Here is an 18,141-nt window from a genome sequence, read left to right on the forward strand (position 1 = left end):
CTGAAGTGAACTAACTGAGAGAACATCCCATAATGTAATTGTGTGCGTAAGGAACACCCACAGTATTACAAGTGTGCAAGACAAACTCAAGGCATAAAGAAAAACGTTTCTAAAAGTAGCCCAAGCTTAGCTCTCTCAAAATTTCAACTACTATGTCTGTAGGCAAGTAAAGTGTATACTTTATTTTTTATTATTTTTATAATAATAATAATAATAATAATAATAATAATAGCTTATGTTGTAATAATAACATCATTTTTGTGACGATTTAAAAATTGAGACTTTTATTTTGACATGTTTTGGTTGCTCATTAATGTTGCACGTAACACTGAAAGTTTTGCGCATCATCACACTTGCTTATTTGTTTATGTATCTACTAAACGTCGATTAAACTAGCGAGATGATTGTTAACTCGTTCAAAACGTTTTGCCGTGTTGTCTTACCTTTGTGTTCACACAAATCTCTGTCGACAAATGTACTTGTCCGACAAACACCTGCACTGGGAAAGCATTTCATCGGACATCCGCGCAACAGCAGCACGTCTCTCAGTGACAGTAAGCCAACTTCCGTTCTACGCAATAAAACGGCGACCACAACTCTTATTCTTATCTGTTTTTGTAATATTTATAGTTATGTTCATATTTTATTCAAATCTTCACTAACCGAGCAATATTATGCACAAGCAGCTTTGCATTAACAGTACTGACATGAGTTTAAGCTTGTTGCCTTGTACATCCTCGATCCTTTGACTGATGCCATAGAGATCTAACGCTGAATCCGAGAAGATATTTATTATGTTGTCTTCTTCTCAAGGAAAACTGGCTAGAAACGGCGAGGAGAGGAAATCAGTGGTGAGTTACGACTTGATGAATAGATCCTCTTCTCTGAAAGAGAGGGTCACTTATACGGCCGAGAACACAGTGAACATAATATCGTTAAATATGTTGTTGTTTTGAAATTTGCATCCACTTTTGTTCAGATTTGGTTAGAGGGAAATATTGCAAGTGGAAAGACAACATGTTTGGAGTACTTCAGCAAAACCAGTGATGTTGAGGTATTACAGTAAATATATAACATTTCTCACAGTACCTGTAATCTCTCTCCCTCTATTCTTGTTATTCATTTATTTCATAGACAACTAAACGTGTCTTGTGTTTCAGGTGCTGACAGAGCCTGTGTCTAAATGGAGAAATGTCCAGGGTTGCAATCCATTGGTAGGGATCCAGTAGCACTTTACTGTGGATTTAATGAGCTTTGTCGTTCTCCATATCTTTACAAAGCTGAGTTAAGCCTGCTCAAAATTTCTGTGTAAAGATGCAATGCAGCATAAAAGCCAGACTAAATTATGCCTGCTCTAACCCCCCTAAGTCCCTTCTATACCAATATGCATTTACAATTGTTGTGTAAATGCATTTATGCCACCTCTGAGCAGCATTAAACAGTCTGTGTAAAGACACCTAATTTTCACTTGAGAGACACTTCTGTGCCACCTTGGCACTGTAAATTTGGCACAATTGTAGGCTATACTTTATTGCATTAAGGCATCTTTACACAGAGAAGTTAAAGCTGCTCTGTGCCTGCTCAAAATTCTGTGGAAAGATACTATGCCGTATAAAAGCCAAACTTAATTATGCCTGCTCTGACCCACCTCAGCCCCTAGTATCAAATCATACCGTTATAATTGATGTGTAAATGCATTTATGACACCTATGAACAGCATTAAACAGTCTGTGTAATAACACTTAAATGACACTTCAGAAGTGCCCCTGCGCCAGCTTTGCAGTGTAAATTTGTTATTATTAGACTTAATTATCTTAATGCATTTTTACACAGATGAGTTAAGGCTGCTCTATGCCTGCTTAAAATTCCGTTGCCACATAAAAGCCAGACATGTGTAAATGCATCTATGCCACCTTTGAGCAGCATTAAAACAGTCTGTGTAAAGACACTTAAATGCATCTTCAGGAGCTGTACTATTAAACTTTTGCAGTGCAAATATGGCATTATAAATGTTTTCTATTCTGTCACAGGGATTGATGTACCAGGACCCAACCAGATGGGGGCTCACCCTTCAGACATATGTGCAACTCACAATGCTGGATCGCCACGTCAAACCAATGGCATGTATAAGTCCTCTTTCACATCCCTACAGTCAAGTTTTGTTCAGTTGCTTTACATGTATCTGTTTCTGTTCTGCAATACAGAAATGAGTCACCGCTCTCTGCGTGAATAGAGGAAATGGAATGCTAATCATTTATGACCTGTTGTTTTTCTTTCTATCATCACAGTCACTGCCAATCAGAATGCTGGAAAGATCTATTTACAGCGCTAAGTACATTTTTGTGGAAAATCTTTTTAAAAGGTAGATTTGATCAGGAATCTGAAATAACTTTTATATATCAACTATTTATTATTAAATGTGTAGCTGTTAACGTTAAATAAAACCGAATTGTTTGGTTTGGTTGACAGTGGAAAGATGCCTGAGGTGGACTTTGCTGTTTTAAGTGAATGGTTTGAGTGGATCATAAAGAACATTTCTATTCCTGTGGACCTTATCGGTATGGCAAAAATGTCTGTATTGCACTGCATGTTGCTTGTTAGATGTGGATGATACAAATTTGTTTTATTGTTGTTGTGTAATGTTACTAATACATGTGTGTTCACATATGTTTTTACTCAGTCTACCTGCAGACCTCTCCACAGACCTGCTACGAGAGACTAAAGCAGAGGTGCAGAGAGGAAGAAAAGGTTATTCCCTTGGTGAGCTGTTGTTGAGCTGTAATTCAACTATTGTGTGCATGCAAAAAACAAATCTGAAACAAAAACCAAAGTTGAGTCTCTACTACTGGCAATGGATGACTTCACGTTTCATGTTATCAGAAGGATAGATTACAAATATTACACATTTTATCATTTATTTTAAGAGATACTTTCACTGATTTGCACACTTTAGGAATACCTAGAATCCATCCATAACCTGTATGAAGACTGGCTGATTCATCAGAAGTCATTTGAAGTTCCTGCTCCAGTTCTTGTGAGTTTCTGTCAATATTTGTTGGTTAAAATGCATCAAATGATAAGTATTATGACATACTGTATACCTGTTGACGAGCTGAAATCATGAATAATGTTCCATGTAATATGCATTGAAGTGATTTTTTTCTTTCTTTTTTTCACATTGGTGGGCAGGTAATCCCAGCAGATCATGATCTTAAGAAGATGCTGCATAAGTATGAGGAGAACAGAGAGAAGATACTAATGGTGCATTGCTCTTGAGTAAAGGATCTCAGAGAATGATGGTTTTATCAGTTTACACATTTCTTCTGCTCTCTCAGAGACAGATGAAGCAAGCACTTTGTGCAAACATTCCTACTGCAATAGAAGTTGATTTAGTAAATCATAGTAGGATTTGTAAATTAATTTATATAAGTGTTTTATTTTAATGCTGCCGTTTATGGTTATTGCGTGTATTTGCATTTGTAGTCCTTGTAAACTTGGTTTAAGCATTTATAAGTATATAAAGTCATTTAATTGTTTAGTTTTATAGAATCATTCCATATTATCTGAAACTTCTGCTTTTGCTACAGGACAATTTGAGGGCATGTAAACGTATTCTATGTGATTTGGTCCTGCATTTTACATTTACATCATCATACTCAGGTGTAATGAAAGATCCCTTTCTTTTATTTTCATGTTCATTCTGCCACTTGCAGATACCATCACTAAACAAGTACAGATCCTGATGGCAAATGTATGTTACTTAAGGTGTTACTGAGACCAATGTATTTTAAACTGCACAAGACTTCGTTTTAAATAAACTACATGATTTTTTTTTTGAAAATATTTATTTTATTACATTTCAAATCTAGTCACATAATTGTATGGCATGCTCCACTGTAGCCTCAGTAGTACTGTAAGATTAATACAAAGAATGTACGACCTTATTACTTTCAATAATAGGCAGTATAAGATTCACCAGAACATATTTTTTACATTTATATTAACCTACATGAATCCAAGGTTAAACAGTCCTGCAGAACAAGTGTTCTTCCATTAAGACAAGTAGGTGCACATTTAGCTGTATCTCTACATTTAGTAAGGCACAGTACCTAATAAATCAAGCTCTAAGAATCATTTTGAACCAAGCAAGCTCCCAGGCAACATTTCATGGTGGGGCCAATGTAGGCGTGATATGGGCTTGAGGTATGTCTGTGGGTTCCTATTCTGTCCTATCTGAATTGGCACCAGTATAGATTAATTCAGGTAGGGCCAACATGGAACCCATGGACAAACCATGAAATGTTAGCTGGGTTCATGAAAATTATAGCAGCAAGAAACCTTCCTTCACTTTAAAAAGCTATGAAGGTATTGCACACAGACATTCTTCCTGTTACCTTCAGAAATTGTGAGATACCGATGCTAATCTAAAATCATGGCTTTATTAACAAGAAACTCAGTATCAATAAAAATGCTTTGTACATCATTACTAGCACAAAGGTATTATTTTAGTCACTGCACTGCCACACAGTAGCATACTTTAAAATCTCTGGCATGGATGAGGAAAAACCTTGAATACTTTGTCTAAACCATCACGTATGTTTGGTCAAGCTCGTCTTCTGGTTGTTGAGATATGGGACTCCTGTGTGCGATTGCACCCTCATTGGCAGTCTGACTGTGGTCAGTTGGTGGTCCAAACACTGTTGTACATTCGTTCAGTGCGCTAGGGATGTAGATTGACTGAGGAGGCTCTTTAATAGTGCTGTCCTGTGCAAGAACGCCATCAGATCCAGCACAGCTCCCGCAACCTGCAATGTTGCAGACAGGCTCCTGGGATGGGCTGCTCAAGATGGGCAGGCTCATGCCATCTGGGGATTTTGTGGGTGGGGTTGTGATGACGTCATTATGTCCACTAGATGGCTGGGCCTGTGCGGTCTCCTCTATGGGGTATTTAAGGGGTTCATCTGCACTGAGGTCCTTCACGTGCATTTTTCCCATTCGCTCAGTGAGCTCAAGCAAGCAGTCGTCTGTTGAGCCTTCACGGTTGCGTCCTTGCAGCAGTGTCCCGACTTGAAGCACCAATAGTTTGTCATCTAAGGCTTGGGCTTCTACAAGTGGGTTTGGGATGTGTAGCTTTCTATGACCTGGGGTGGTCTCAGTGTGTATGGCTATAGACTGGGGTCCACTCATGTCAGTACTGACCTCGTGGAACAGGCCTGCATTGTGGCCCCTGCATCCAGCCTTCTCCTGGGCCTTGAGAGGCTGCATCATTCTTTGAGACTTTTGGAAAATAGGCTTTTGTCGGATGGCCAAGTCTGGGTAGTTCTCCCGCATCTCCAAGATAGACTTATCATCAGTCATGAATGAGCTGGATGGTCTTTCAACATCAGATATAGTACTGTCTTGAGACTTGTTGACTTCCTGATTATGAGGTTCATGACTTTTAAGTGACTCTTGTTGCTGTTGTTCCTCTGGGTTTACCAGTGAGCTGCCTTCAACATGCCCATCATCCTTAAAAACATCCTCATTTAGATTACAGATGTCATTGATAGGTTCTGAAACTTCTTCCCCAGCACTGAAGGTCAAAGGAGAAGCTCTCGTTCTGAGGATGTCCAGACATTCTACATGTGATCTCTGGTTCATGAGTTCGAGAAGATACTCGCACTCTAACCTGGCAAGGAAAAGGTCGAATCCCATACTCTTGGCCTTTTCAGGATCAAAATGATCAGACAGTCTATACTCAGTGTCTGTTTCCACACAGTATCCGATAATCTGAAGAATACTCCTGGCAAAAGGCAATACTGGCTTGATGAAATAGACAAAGTTTCCTGTAAATTTCTGAGAGAACAGGGAAAAACAGTCCCAATTAATGATATAGAAATGTATAGAATTTATGACATGTTTTAGGTCTCTTTTCACTTCTTAAATAATTCAACCTTGTGTCCTTACTTTGTGATAAATGAATAAAACTCATCTCAACACTTTTGAGATTTAGAGTGTGTATACCAGTCTAAGAAATTTGGGATTTGCAATTTCAATGAATTTATTCTTAATTTTTATACCCAGGGTTTTTGAGACCCTAAAAGTAAATAATAGAGGACTGCTGAGATATGTTATCAATTGGAAGTTATATATAGACAGATATAATAATGTAATGATACAATAATACAATGATACATTTTCTGCTATAAAAGTTATGCTAAAACCATTTAAATCAGGTGTATTCATTGGTTTAGGCTGGTCTAGCAGGTCTGCCAGTCAACAGACCAGCCTGGGAGACCAGCTAAGACCAGCAAAACCATCTTTAATCCCCTCTAAAATAAGCCAGACCAGGTTAGGAAATGATTAAAGAACAGCAAACCACATGAGACTGGTTTAAGCTGTTTTATAATCAACTCTCAGAATATTGGCTATTTGGATTTGGCAACATTTGGCAATAATTCCCATGGTTTCACAGACAAGGCTTAGCCTAAGCCTCGTCCCAGACTAACATGCATGTTTGAGCTGTTTTAACTGAAAGCAACTTTCCTGTCCTGACCAAAGGAAACGTATAGCCTACCCCAAACCCTTCTAAAACCTAAAAACAGACTGACAAGGCTATAGGAGACCAGAGAGGAACAGCAAACCTGGCTGTTATTGCCATCAGCTGGAGGTAGAGAGAACAGACCTATCGATGCAACTTTTATTTACCTTTAATGTTTTAATCTCTTTCTTCCACGGAAACAAAAACAGGTTGACACAGAACATCTCCAGTAACTCGGCGGCTTTTCTAAAGTCGTGGACGTGTCTCTGGCAGTCTCTGTATTGTGCGTACTTGTACAGAGTCTCGTAGAAGTCCAGCAGCGTGTTGAATCTCTTCCGCGGCTCTTCCTCCGGCAACAGCAGCACGCGCCTGGCTTCATCTGTCACCTGTGTCTCTGAACACACTTTCACATCGCCTTCACAACTAACTTTGTCGTAGTGCTGTAAATACTTAACGAACACGTCTTTCCGCGAAACCGGCGTTTGATCGTCGACGCTGTTGGTCATGTTTGTTCCAGAAAGTGATCAAGTTGTCTCCCGATGAGGAAGCGAAAGTAGTATGCAAATAAGGAGTGATGATGATGATGCATGCAGGTATTGCCAACGACGCAAATACGGAAGAACCATAACCTATATTTTCTGATGCTTATTTAATCACGGTCCAGGATACGTTAATAAAAGGCATGAATGTCTATAATGTTCCATGACCAATAAGCGAAACGGTCCTGTATCGCAGGCATAAGCGATGTAAAAGCGATCTCATGTTCATCTCAGCCTTAACAGACACGTAATACGTATGTCTATATAATTTAAACATAAACTCAATTATGCCCGCTGCATTTGTCTATGTTTTGACCGAAAAACGGTTGATGATATACCTACATGTCACCATTATTGTTATTCTTCCTTCGAAAGTGGGAAACATTACTGACATCTAGCGCAGAAAATAAGTAATTCTCATGACTTTTGTGTAAGAATGGCCAGAAGACGGCGATGTAATCATACAGTTGACGCTTATTCAAGTCAAAAACACTTTTTAGTAGGCCTACGTCACAAAGGAAAATACCTTATGAGTATCTATGGGGAAAATCCAGCTTCAAATGGAAAACGTCAAGGAAAATTTTAAGTAGCCTACTTGTGTTAAAAACACTCTTGGTGTAGGAATGTGGTATTCAGTACAATATAAGTACCATGGTATTACCATCTGATGATGGCCACAGTACTTTTTGTAAGCTCATTTCATATTTGGAATATGAACAACATTAATATACAGTTGCAATCAAAATGACTGAACTCCCTTGACCTGCAAGACATTTTGTTGCTGAGAACAACATTTTATGAAAACAATTCAACAAAGGCATCAGTTATAGAAAGGTTATTAATACACATTTGAGTGATTCTGAGAATGTAAAGTTGATGAAAAAATAAAATAATCAAATAATTGACTTTCAAAATTGTTCAACCCCCAAAAGTCACATTTTGTGCAGAATCTTTTATTCTTTATAACCTCCAATAAACGCAGCCTGTAAGTCACATGATCTCTACTGTAATCTCTGCCCATTCCACGCTTGAAAAAGCTTCCAGATCACTGATAATCTTGCTTTCTTCAAATTACACCAACTATTTTCAATGAGATGTAATTTTGAAGACTGTACTGGCCACTCAAAAACATTATAGGACTGATCCCTGAACCAAGCTTAAGTAGATCTGGAGGAATACTTTAGTATGGCTGTCCTGCAGGAAAGTCCATTGATCATCAAGCTTCAGTCTCTGCACCGTAAGCATCACCATATTTGCTAAAATGGCTGATACTTCAAAAAAAATTATGATGTCCTTCATACAGCTCTTTTGACTTGACCATATTTGGTACTCATCTTTAGCACATGCACAGGCTAAATGTATGTTCTGTATGTGTAACAGCACATGCTAATACAGTTTTGTTATAGAGTTTCCAAAGGCTTCATTTTGTTTTAACACAATTTTGAACCATACCACACAAATGAGTGACTTAAAAACAGCAGCATTGAATAGGGGTTGAATAATTATGACCTTTGCTGTATAAAAAAAATAAAATAAAAAATCCTACAACTCAAAAGCATTACATTATATATTGACATTATCACTTTTAATTTGCCACTAAAAACTGTTATAGATGACATTTTTAAATAAATAAAAACTCTGTAAAGCTTATTTGTAAATTATTACAGTCTCCGGGGGTTAAATAATTTTGATTGCAACTGTATGTACCAACACATAACAATCAAGTTAACTAACGTATCAAAACATATACTGAATGCAGCAAATATTACAGGATCACAAAATGCACAAAACTTATTAAGCACTTATGTCACTGAATAAAGAGTTATTGGTGCTGGAGAAGAATAATAATAATAATACATTTATTTATTTATTTTTTATAACAGGAACTAAAGGGGGGAGAAGCTCTATTCTCACTTAATTTACCTTTTCAGACCTGAAAATATTCGGTAACACTTTATTTTAAGATTACATCATTACACAAGTTACATTTTGCTCACGATAGAAATAATAACAGTAAATTATGCGTAATTACTAGCAACTAACCTAAACCAAACCTTATCCACATAACCTTAACCTTATACCGTAAGTACATGTAGTTAATTAATATTCCTCATTACACTGTAACTTCACCTTTTAACCAAATAATCCTTGTAACCAAATAATCAGTAGATGGTAAAATACACATTAATTACATAAAACAATACATGTTTAAAATAACTTGAATAAAATGTTTCAGATGTTTGTACTTTGATTTCTGTAGTGTGCTAGAGTTGTGTGGCTCTGCATGGATGAAATGAGTATTCCTCTATAGTTTAATAGAAGAGGATCTTTGGGACAAGAGGCTAATTAAGGTGAGAGCAATGGCACAGGCCATCTGTTCAGGGCACTTTCTGTGAGCCCACCGTGCAAACAGGCAGGAGAGAGAGAGAGATGAATATCCACATCAGTGCTAGCGAGAGGCTTGTAATGCATTATGAATGACAGGAGTCAATGAGCAAAATGGTTCAGGAAACATTCTGTCCATCTGGAAGCCTTTAGTTTACAATCAACATCTGTTCCTAAACTGCACATTCTTCTCTGAAACTTGCCAGCGATAACTGTGCACAACAAAATCTTACATTGCTATCTATACTGAATTTACTACACCCTAATTCAGTGGCTCTGTAAATATCACAATAATAATATCCTACATTAATAAAATCTCTGATTGTTTGAGCTGGACGTACCAAAATAAATGCTTAAAAATCCAACAGTTAATTTTGTCCTAATGTAAATCAATTATTTCAGTGTTCTTTTTAGAGAAGAAAGAAGAAAATTTGCATTTTACTAACAAATTATATTTTTGTAAATCTATTTTTGAGTTTCAGTCAAAATATTTGAGAATGAAGAAATTATAAAAAAAAAAATTTGCAGAATGTTATTCAGTTTTACTTATACTAATATATATATATATATATATATATATATATATATATATATATTTTTTTTTTTTTTACTTACATTTACTCTTCTGATTTCACAAATTTAAAATGTACTCAATATTTTTAAGTGTTAAAATGTTTTACCAAAACAATGAGTACATCATAGTTTAAAGGTACACTAAGTAACTAAGTCAATACATCATCAATGCTTCTTCCAAACGTGTTTTTGTCTTACCCTGATTCACTATGGTAAGCCTATTAAGTGTTTATATTTTAGAACTGATGGGATGGTTTTTGCGGGAAATTGCGTCACTCGTGTTTCATCATATCTGTAAGTAGAGAAAAGTTGACCTGCTACTTTGACGTGTATGATGTGTGGGAGTGGCATAGATTAGTCACAACAAATAATACATCTCTAACCTCTGGGGAATCACCCATAAAAAAAATAAAAAAAAATAAAAAAAAACAGAACAGAGGAGAGTCTGCTGGCAAAAAGAGAATGCAAAAGAGTTTGTAATAAAAAGAGAATCAATAATGACTTGGCTTTTTGGTGATAGCGAGGACTGAGGGATTTGAAATGTTGTTAAAGCAACACAGATGGTGGGGGTTTTTTTTCGAGAGAGGTGATTTATGTACTTTATTGAATAGATAAATTGCCATATGTAGCCTAGCTCTCTAACAGAGTTCATATAAGCATTATATATTGTAAAGGGTCATATGGTTGTTGTAGCACTGTGCTGGAATTTATTTTCAAGGAAGTACCATGTATATTAATGGGTCTTCTAACTAACGTCTTCAGCTGTCAACTTGAGATCAACAACTTCCATCTAAACTGGTTATCTCTTAAAGGTGAACTAAGTAACTTTTTTTACCTTAACTGAACAGCTTCGGAGTCATTGGAATGGTTATATTACTTATTTCGGGTTGAATGGTGGTCGTTTCGCACCCCCCTGGTGCCCGTGAGCGGAATATACGCACTTGCAACTTTGAGCCGGCAGGCCGCCGGCCGCTGCGTCAGGAAGTCTCGCGTGATATAAGGTCTCGCGATGTAAACAATTGCTTTACGGCCAAAAGAAATCTGCTAAAATGCTGTCATTATTGCGCTCCCTCACGCTGTCCGAACCCGAATGAAGAAGACGTTTTAAAGAACGTCCCATCTGCTTTGATGTCGTTGATCTATAGCCTCTGGTGTCTGAGAATCACCAACGAGTTTTTACAACAGTGTTGTCAAATATCTATTCCGAAGCTGTGGGGGGAGCTCTAGAGAGAAACCTGCGAGCAAAAAGCGAGAATACAGCGAAGAAGTCCCGAAGCTACTGAGTGCTGCTTTAAAGGGTTATTCCACCCCAAAATGAAATTTCTGTCATTAATTACTCACCCTCATGTAGTTCCAAACCCTTAAGACATTTGTTCGTCTTCGGAACACAAATTAAGATATTTTTGATGAAATCCGAGAGCTTTCTGATCCGACAGCAAAGTCGTTGCAACTTTCAAGGCCCAGAAAGGTAGTAAAGACATCGTTAAAAAAGTCCATGTGTCTACTACAGTGGTTTAAACGTAATGTCATGAAGCGACGAGAACACTTTTTGTGCGAAAAAAACCCATCTTTATTCAACAATTTCTTCTCTTCTGTGTCAGATCTCCTACGCTATTAGCGTGGTAAACAGTGCAGCACTTCCGGGTTCTATGCCAGAATGTCGCCTCACTATTGGCCGACGCTGGTCACGTGAGCACACAACACATTCGTGTGATGCTGACGCAGGAGCTAGTCAATAGTGAGGTGGCGTTCTGATGTAGAACCCAGAAGCTCTGCACTGTTTACACTACGTCAACAGCGTAAGAGAATGATGTCGCAGAAAAAAGATTGTTGAATAAATTTGTTTTTTTGGGGGGGTATTGCACACAAAAAGTATTATTGTCGCTTCATAACATTACATTTGAACCACTATAGACACATGGACTTTTTTAATGATGTCTTTACTACCTTGCTTGGCCAGTTGCAATGCTAGTTGAAAGTTGCAATGAAGTGTCTGTCTATGGAGGGGTCAGAAAGCTCTCAGATTTCATCAAACATTTGTGTTCTGAAGATGAATAAAGGTCTTACGGGTTTGGAACGAAATGAGGGTGAGTAATTTTTATGAGCAGTTGGATAATCTTCATCTGCACAGTAACGCAGAGCTGATACACAACTAAAACAGTTTTCTTCTGTAAATGCATCCCGTTTAATTTTTTTAACCGCTAGAGAGCTAAAAGTTACATAGTGTACCTTTAAGTTTGTGTGTGTGTGTGTGTGTGTGTGTATCACTACTCTTTATTTACAAAATTGACAATTTCAAAATTCTCCCAGAAAGCATTCAGAAATTAAAGTCTCAATAGATAGAGGTCTGGTGTTTTTATTTATTCAGAGGATACAGTGGTAAATGAATAAAGACTCCTATACAAAACATACATCGACATCTGCAGCTCTATGAAACAGCATTATCACTTTGGACAAACGACCAAAACATTATGACAGAGAAATAACACACTTGAGATGTAGATTCATTAAATGCAAGTCAACATTTACAATGGGCTTTGATGCTAGGGTGCTATTTTGGTGTAAGAATCAATATCCATGTGTTCTAATGAAACTGGTGAAATAGCACACCAACATAAGCCATTTCAAAGTGATTTTCTAGAACATCAACTCCATAGATGCAACTAAAATTCACAAACCTATATAAACAGACAGAAAATATGCAACGAATGGGAAGTAGATCTTCATTAATAATAATTTGGCAATATTCCTTTAAATCTGACTTGTGTTCATTTTATCTTTATGCACACAGAATTGCTACAGTCTCGTGCTAACAAGTGTGACTTAAACTCGAGTGTTTACAGATACAGTATTAGGTTTACATGTGGTGGCAACAGCTAATCCACCTCTACTCATTACATCATATAACATCTGGAGCAATTCTTCATCTAAGGTGTTGACCAATACAGCTCATGCCTTTACAGAGCTATATGACCAGAACGAGACAAGCTCAACATTCAAAGTTCAAACTACAATAGATAAATAATAGTGGGCCATTTAATATTCATTTCTGTTTTGAGCTGCTTTTCACGACACAATAAATGCATTCATGCACCAAATTCAATTTAATAAATCCCTACAGACCCTCTTTTCTATAAGAATATACTTTTGTGCGGTGAGGGGAGAGTGAGGAGAATAGAGGTGAGGCATCATGCAGTCATTTTATGGGCAACTTTTACACTCACACACACACTTGTGTATTTATATATAGTGTGTGTGTGTGTGTGTGTGTGTGTGTGTGTGTGTGTGTGTGTGTGTGTGTGTGTGTGTGTGTGTGTGTGTGTGTGTGTGTGTGTGTGTGTGTGTGTGTGTGCGTGTGTGTGTGCGTGTGTGTGTGTGTGTGTGTGTGTGTGTGTGTGTGTGTGTGACAAAAAACAAACAAAAAAAAGGAATTAAATTTGTGAATGGAAAAGTTTCTTCACTTTTAGCATGTTAATCTAACAGTCATGGTGCTTACTATAGGCACATTGTATATAACATGCATGTGCAGGGAAGCCATTGTGTTACAGTAAATGAAGTGGGAAATGGGCAACAAAATCAGGAACAAATCTGATACAGAATTATTTTGGAAGCACAGAGTGTGTCCAGCAAGAACTATCTAAAGTTTCATTTCATATTGACATCAATGCTACAATGGCTTTGCTTTTGAGCTACTTAGTTACCAGTCTCAGCTCTTCTGTTATAACACAGCATCAATGCAGTTTAGGAGAACAATGTAAAATTGTTTTACACCCTTTGGCAAAGTGTCCCCTACAGCCCTTTCTAACTATAGTTTGTATTTGTCATATGCATTGATATCATACTTATCTGTTGTTTTCTTAAGATCTTCAGATGCTTTTGAAAACAGTAGTCTCTGCAAAAAGAAGGAAATATAAAGAAATCACAGTGACCTAACCCTAGCTGGAAAGCAGTGGTTCTCAACCTTTTTGACTGCGAGGCAAATAATAATAATAATAATGATGTGCACGGATAAAACATTTATAATTAATAGAGCAATATTCCATAAAAAAATTAATTGTCAATTTTGATTTCATGGTGACTTTAAAAAATATAATGTCAGTTTAATGTTGTATATCATTTCTTTTTTCTTTTTTTTTTCTTTCAGTATTTTCATGAATATTATGTTAAAATAAATAATTATAGGACTTGTGGGGCTGGAATTTACCCTCTGGTTGAGAACCCCTGATGTAAGGAGCAAATCAATTGTGAGTAGAAAAGTATGGATAAAAAGCATATCGATTTTCTGATGACATTCAAATTGCTTTAAAGATAATTTCTCATATTTGCTAGTTATTCTATGAAATGTACAAAATATTATCTTAAAAAAAAAAGTTTACAGATTACAAAACGTAAATATTTCAAACCAACCCTAAATTAAAAAAAAAAAAAAAAAAGGAAAAAAAGATTGTAGGAGATAGTCATGTGGAAATAGTCACTCATGCAGGAACACGCTCAAATTGTCACACTAAAAAGAAAGGTACATTTCTATTCCCACGTTAATTTCTCCAGGTGATGTTTATTGGGGGGCTTTCTGCTCTTTTTAAAAGTCAGGCCATCCAAAATTAGCTGTGGTTGTGAAGTTGAAATCATCTATAAGTCTATCAGTAAGAGAAGACGCACGTTGACATTACACCATAAGCAAAAGACTAGGTGAGGTGACGCACAAAAAAAGTGGTCGATAGCCCTGTGCTCTCATGGCGGCTCCTGCTTTGTCAGATAAAACAGGAGGTGCAGTGTCTGCGTCAGGTGAAGTGAGAGGTAATTGTGGGCTTCTGCAGGTGTCGGTTTCAGCTCTTGACTCAGGGAGACCTCAGCCACACAAAAGAGTCCCTCTCAAAGCTGGTTTGGTACAGGTGACGCATGAGTGTGCTGGAGAGGTCAGGATTACAGGATCCTGTGGGAAACGCTGTCCTGAGGACTGCTGTCCGCTGTAGTGTGTTTGAGCAGATCCAGGGGCATCAGTGGAAGGGGCTGGTTTTGTTCACTCACTACTGCTTCGTATGGGGGCGCTTCTTCAAAAGGTAAGGCTGACAAAGAGATGGAGGCGATTGGCTGGTGTCTGAAGTCCTGGAGTCTGGTTGGGTATTGGGAAGAGCTGCTTGCAGACACCCAGGAAGCACCAGCGGGCAGATCCTCCGTCTCTCTGTGATAGTGTGCACGGCAAGGGTCTGTGAGGGAGTAGGGGGGTGGATCGTCCGTAGGAACATATATTTGCGTCCCTTGTCCCACACATTCATCGTAACTGAAAGAAAAATACCATTTTGATTAAATATGATTATATACACATTTGATTTAAACATTTCTATCAATATAATATCAAAGTTTGTTAAATATAGGAGGATCCTGTTGCACACCTTCTTTAGGGAACCACAGAATATGTACTGTAAACTTGGTAGGTTAACTATTCTAACCACTAGAGGGCAGGAAATGTATTGGCACAGAGATTTTCAAGGAATTTTTGCCAGAACCCCTAAATATGTTGATCCCCTTGCTAATATATAAATACATGTAATCTGTATGGGGGAAATATATAGTGTGATATCATAGAAAAATAAAGAAAACATGTTGTCTCCAGAATTAAAAATTGGCTTTTTTACTGTAATTTTAATAAAGACACAAAAATGATTAAAATATTATATGAAAACTATTAAATATACATTTCAAATACACTTAAATGTAAAAAAATCTTTTAAAAATATTGTTAATTAGGGCTGTCAACAGAACAAAATATTGTGATTAATCTGATTCCTCATGATAGTTCAGGATTCTTTATTATAATTATAAATTAACCCTTAAACGCATACCTTGGGTCTTTAGTGACCCAGGACGTCATTCACTACCCTCCTCCTCGTTATTTTATTTTTATAAAGTTAGACATTAACCTCAAGTGTTCTTCAATCAATTCATTATAAACAATATAACAAGATTTTTTTTTTTTTTTATAAAAGAATGCCTGTTTTCACATTATTATTATTTTTTAAATGTATATGGTCACTAACAACCGAGGTGTGTAACAGTGTAAGCATTTTTTTTTTTTTTTTTTACAACAATCATTTAATCTTTGATAACTGAATAAGTGCAGTTTACACAAGTGGCAATGTCTGATACACAATGATGAAGTGACGTTTCCCTCATAGTTACCGCAGGCAGAAAACAAAAGAATAGGAAGAATCATCAGCAAAACTTGAAATGGCTCAGTGATTTACTGCAGAGCAAGTACTGAACACAATCAAATATTAGTGTCACTGTCACTTGATGGTGGATCTGGTGAATAAGCTGTCAGCAATCAAAATATTGATTTTGAAGATGTTGAAAATGATAGTTTTGAGAATATGTTTGAGATTGTGAATATGAGCCAGATGCTGAATGTACTGGGAAATGAGCTCTGACGAGGACAGTGATGATGGTATAAAACATCTGCTCAAACTGAACCCTTCCAAGATCCAAAAGGTAACAAAATATTTATTTTATTCTCCTGTAATTGTTACTCTAATATCTGGAGAGTTTTATATTATCACGACAAGTAGAGATTCATCCAGATAGATCTGGTTCGCTAAAGACCTGAATATGTAATAGTGATTGGAGAAACATCCATGCATTTAAGGGTTAAACAATATATGTATTAAGAATCATTGTGCTGGGCATATTTAATATTTAACACATCATCTTTAAAAGCTCTAGTGCAATCTTTTAAAAAAAAAAAAAAAAAGGTGGTTTTCTGTGGACCGCAGAACACTCCCTTCCAGCCTCTTGTGACTCTAGGCCTGTTTTAAAAAAAATAACATAAACTTAAAATGTATATAATACATCTAACAAAATGTATACAATACAAATTAATATAATACAAATATGATATAATAATAAATAAAAAATGTAAAGTATAGTTTAAGTTGAGAAAAAATGTACGGTATAGCTAAGACATTTTATGCTTCACCACATGTAACAGAAGTGTCAGATTTATGACAGATTTTTACATAAAGAGCTCAAAATGTACTTATGCTATTATAATGTCTGAGTGCAAGATCTTCTTGGCTCATGCTAAGTATCATGCTTGACTCAGGGTGAAGCATTAGAATTGACATTCAATTATCTTTTTTCTTCTTCCCACCACATCAAATTGCCAATTTTACTTTCTCTTTGCGATACCCTGCTACACAAACAAAGCTCAAGTGAAGCATATCAGATTCAAAGCCCAATGTTTCCATCCAGGAGAAAAGCAAACAAAAAAATAGAGAAAGGGAGTGAAATGGCCTACTTGCTTGAGTTGTGTGTGTGTGTGTGTGTGTGTGTGTGTGTGTGTGTGTGTGTGTGTGTGTGTGTGTGTGTGTGTGTGTGTGTGTGTGTGTGTGTGTGTGTGTGTGTGTGTGTGTGTTACATTAACCAGGGTCATGGGCACTTCCAGTAGAAGTAAAGCAGTCATCTGCCTCTGACCTCAGCAAGAGCAGGGCACAGAGCGTTAGAAAGAGTAAGAGCGAATAGCAGCAGGGTAATTGGATCTCGGCATGGTTAACCATATCAGACTGTCAGAGAGAGCGGAAACGGGATGCTAGAATTGGTTTAGACCGCCACCCCAGGCTTACACATGAGAGGGGGCTTTGTGGTGGGCACAAAGATCTCTGTCATAGATGCAACTTTTGTCTAGATGCTGAAAATCCAGCTTACCCATCACAGGAATAAATTCAGAAATACATCTTTAAATATATTATAGTAGTACAATTATTTTTAATTGTAATAATAATATTACTTTTTACAGTATTTTTGATCAAATAAATGCAGCCTGACTATCATGACTTTGAAGGCCATTGCACACTGAGTCCGAAATTCGCATCCAAAATTTTCGCACGTTAAAAAAAAATTCGACCTCACGGTATGTCAATCACGCTTGCACACTGTCTACGAAACTTTCATCCGTCATAAAACAAATCGGATCGGGTTCGATTTTCTGCGTTTCTCGCATCCACAGCCAGTATTTTGAGAGGTTTTTTGATTGTCTGTCACACAACACCGGCCATGTGTGTGTGTGTGTGTGTGTGTGTGAGTCCGTCCGTCCATACCTTAGGCTTAGACATACTGCCAGTCTCTGTT

General features: G+C 37.1%; 3 protein-coding genes across 3 annotated transcripts in view; 1 reads left to right on the forward strand and 2 right to left on the reverse strand.

Annotated features, from left to right (window-relative positions):
• Positions 1–244: 244 nt before the first annotated feature.
• tk2 (thymidine kinase 2) lies at positions 245–3,831 on the forward strand. Its single transcript, XM_082162205.1, has 10 exons — positions 245–554; positions 814–851; positions 980–1,054; positions 1,161–1,214; positions 2,031–2,120; positions 2,289–2,362; positions 2,470–2,558; positions 2,681–2,760; positions 2,954–3,034; positions 3,190–3,831. The coding sequence occupies exons 1-10, from the start codon at positions 401–403 to the stop codon at positions 3,274–3,276; spliced, it is 822 nt and encodes a 273-aa protein (XP_082018331.1). The 5' UTR covers positions 245–400; the 3' UTR covers positions 3,277–3,831.
• On the reverse strand, positions 3,705–7,439 carry LOC309493082 (uncharacterized protein). Its single transcript, XM_082162171.1, has 2 exons — positions 6,688–7,439; positions 3,705–5,835 (listed from the first exon to the last, which is right to left on the reverse strand). Exons 1-2 carry the CDS (start codon positions 7,024–7,026, stop codon positions 4,582–4,584), a joined length of 1,593 nt encoding a protein of 530 aa, XP_082018297.1. The 5' UTR covers positions 7,027–7,439; the 3' UTR covers positions 3,705–4,581.
• Positions 7,440–13,901: 6,462 nt separating this feature from the next.
• Positions 13,902–18,141, reverse strand: part of bean1 (brain expressed, associated with NEDD4, 1) — a 57,782-nt gene continuing 53,542 nt past the window's right edge. The window contains exon 6 of the mRNA XM_082162199.1: positions 13,902–15,298. Coding sequence (XP_082018325.1) covers positions 14,941–15,298 — 358 coding nt within the window. The 3' untranslated portion in view covers positions 13,902–14,940. The remainder of the gene's footprint in view (positions 15,299–18,141) is intronic.

The sequence above is a fragment of the Leuciscus leuciscus genome (genome assembly GCF_965113295.1).
Source record: "Leuciscus leuciscus genome assembly, chromosome: 2".
Taxonomy (NCBI): Eukaryota; Metazoa; Chordata; class Actinopteri; order Cypriniformes; family Leuciscidae; genus Leuciscus; species Leuciscus leuciscus.

Coding starts and splice junctions, on each gene's coding strand:
- tk2 (XM_082162205.1), top strand. CDS start 401: ATGATTGTTAACTCGTTCAAAACGTTTTGCCGTGTTGTCTTACCTTTG. Junction 555..813: donor CAGCACGTCTCTCAGTGACA/GTAAGCCAACTT, acceptor CTTCTTCTCAAG/GAAAACTGGCTAGAAACGGC. Junction 2,121..2,288: donor ATCGCCACGTCAAACCAATG/GCATGTATAAGT, acceptor CTATCATCACAG/TCACTGCCAATCAGAATGCT.
- LOC309493082 (XM_082162171.1), bottom strand. CDS start 7,026: ATGACCAACAGCGTCGACGATCAAACGCCGGTTTCGCGGAAAGACGTG. Junction 5,836..6,687: donor AAGAGATTAAAACATTAAAG/GTAAATAAAAGT, acceptor CTGTTCTCTCAG/AAATTTACAGGAAACTTTGT.